The sequence below is a fragment of the Littorina saxatilis genome, linkage group LG14, assembly GCF_037325665.1.
Source record: "Littorina saxatilis isolate snail1 linkage group LG14, US_GU_Lsax_2.0, whole genome shotgun sequence".
In the NCBI taxonomy this organism is placed as follows: domain Eukaryota; kingdom Metazoa; phylum Mollusca; class Gastropoda; order Littorinimorpha; family Littorinidae; genus Littorina; species Littorina saxatilis.
This window is the reverse complement of record NC_090258.1, coordinates 14,370,793-14,373,292: the sequence shown is the minus strand read 5'-3', so window position 1 is coordinate 14,373,292 and position 2,500 is coordinate 14,370,793. Positions and strand designations below refer to the sequence as shown.

The window sequence follows — 2,500 nt, the reverse complement described above, 5'->3', positions numbered from 1 at the left end:
CAATTGTGGGCTAATTTGATTATGGCACACACAAAAGGATCAGTTTCTGAGACGCACCCATTTCTAGTGTTCATAAATCACAAAGAAACGACTCTGTGTCAGTGGGAGGGCGGCAGCGCCGCTAACAATCTGCTGCCACGTACCAGTTTGTTACAGAGGGGAAACCAACTTAATGATGATAATGATGATAGTGATGATGAGAAAGAGGACTGTGGCGGCGGCAACGCCGACGACGATGACGACGACGACGATGATGATGATGTTCTTTTCTCTCTTTGATTTTCAGAGATCAGTGTACAATGAAGAAGCGTGGACTTTTGATTTCACCAGAAATAAATACTACCTGCACCAGTTTGCCAAGACTCAACCTGACCTTAACCTTCGGAGTTCTGAGGTCAAGGACGATCTAAAGGTAAATCCGCCTTTAAAATGCATAGTCGTAATGAAAGAGACGAAGAATAGGTCGTTACGTAACGTGATCCAAACCGGCACCGCATGTTGTTTAACTGTTGTTGTAAATGTATGCAAGTCAAGTCAAATTTTATTTCAATAAACCCCATGGGGGTACATGAAAAAAAAACATACAAAACAATACAAGAACAATAAAGAGATGAATGCAGGTTGTTCCATCAATACATACACATACACTCGTTCCGTTGAAAACATAAAATATAAAATAACATGTTTTACAATGTGGAAATCAAATCTCCAAAATGATAATGCACTATCTTTACAATGCCGTAGCAATAGGGCCCACTCGCCGAAATACGGCTGTGTGAGACAAACCAATCACAACCCTCGAATCCCCCCACGTGTCATCTCACACAGCCGTAGTTCGGTGATTTGGGCCTACTGCTACGGGAGTGTAAGGATAGGGAGTATACTTTCAACAACAAACAACATGCGGTGTACACGCCAGTAAATACAGCACCCTATACTCACGTGACATGTATGTGACTATCCCCCAAATTCGATTTATTCGAACACGCACCGTGCTGCTGATCGAACTTTGGACCATGTTTCCCCCCACACCCCCCCCCCCCCCACCCATCCCCCCTCCCCACCCCACTTGGATTCTAGTTTGTGATGATAAATGGTATTTTGACTTTGAAATTAGATTCAACGCAAACTATTTCTGTTCATATTCAAGGGACGTAACCGCTCAGAGCGTTTTCGAATAAATCGAATTTGGAGTAAAATCGATCGAATTACATCACAAATCTGCTTCAATTGCAAGATCTTGCCATGATTTTCTCCCTCAAGATAATTGTACCGCTTGAAATTGGCGAAAAAAACAGTCAGTCTGAAGTTAATTTTACATGTCACGTGAGTATAGGGTGCTGTATTTACTGGCGTGTGCACGCATACTTTTTAACATGTGTCTAAGTCGAAAGATATTCTTTGAAGCCCGGACAGATCACAGGCACTCGTCACGAGATCGGCGGTATCAAAGTGGGCGGGGCCTAAAGCGCTCTCAACACTACTACTATCAGAAACTGTAGGAAAGGATGTACTCAATCACCCTAACCACGTGACATCCAAGACATAAGCCCCACCCACCTCGTGTCGAGTGCCTGTGGGACAGTTGTGTGGTGGTCTCGTTCGTGATCTCAGATTGTAAGGAGTGTGATTAAATCACCTTTCTCAGCAATTCTCAAGTTCTGGATTTGTCTACGTGGAAGTGTACTCTTATCATATGTTTAAGCATATACGCCAATAAACCTTTTGGTTATCATTTACGACGCCATTTACTTATTCGGTGTGTGTGTGTGTGTGTGTGTGTGTGTGTGTGTGTGTGTGTGTGTGTGTTAATTTCCACAGGACATTCTCAAGTTCTGGATGAGTCTAGGAGTGGATGGATTCTACATCCGGGACTCTGGTTTCCTGTTTGAAGACTATGATATACGCAACAGCGAGCTTTTATCCAATGAATCTGATCCGGTGAGCACTATAACAATTTGTTGAGTCGATGAATGAATGGATTGAAAGTGGAATTGGAACGATAGCGGAATTGGAACGATAGTGGAATTGGAACGATAGTGGAATTGGAACGATAGTGGAATTGGAACGATAGTGGAATTGGAACAATAGTGGAATTGGAAGATACATTAATGGATGGATGGTTGGACGGATGGATTGCTTCTTCGTAGCTAGTATGTGAGTGAATGAGTTTGTGTCTGACTGACTAATTGAAATAACTGACTGGTTTTGTCTATATAGTCTGGTCGAGTCTGCTTTTTACATTTAGTCAAGTTTTGACTAAATGTTTTAACATAGAGGGGGAATCGAGACGAGGGTCGTGGTGTATGTGTGTGTGTGTGTGTGTGTGTGTGTGTGTGTGTGTGTGTGTGTGTGTGTGTGTGTGTGTGTGTGTGCGTGTGTGTGTCTGTGTGTGTGTCTGTCTGTCTGTCTGTCTGTGCGTGTGTGTGTGTAGAGCGATTCAGACCAAACTACTGGACCGATCTTTATGAAATTTTACATGAGAGTTCCTGGGAATGAT

General features: G+C 43.0%; 1 protein-coding gene across 1 annotated transcript in view; it reads left to right on the top strand.

Moving 5' to 3' along the window:
• LOC138947188 (alpha-glucosidase-like) overlaps positions 1 to 2,500 on the top strand; it is a 52,490-nt gene that overhangs the window by 27,965 nt on the left and 22,025 nt on the right. Inside the window, exons 7-8 of the mRNA XM_070318623.1 lie at positions 287 to 412; positions 1,822 to 1,941. Coding sequence (XP_070174724.1) covers positions 287 to 412; positions 1,822 to 1,941 — 246 coding nt within the window. The remainder of the gene's footprint in view (positions 1 to 286; positions 413 to 1,821; positions 1,942 to 2,500) is intronic.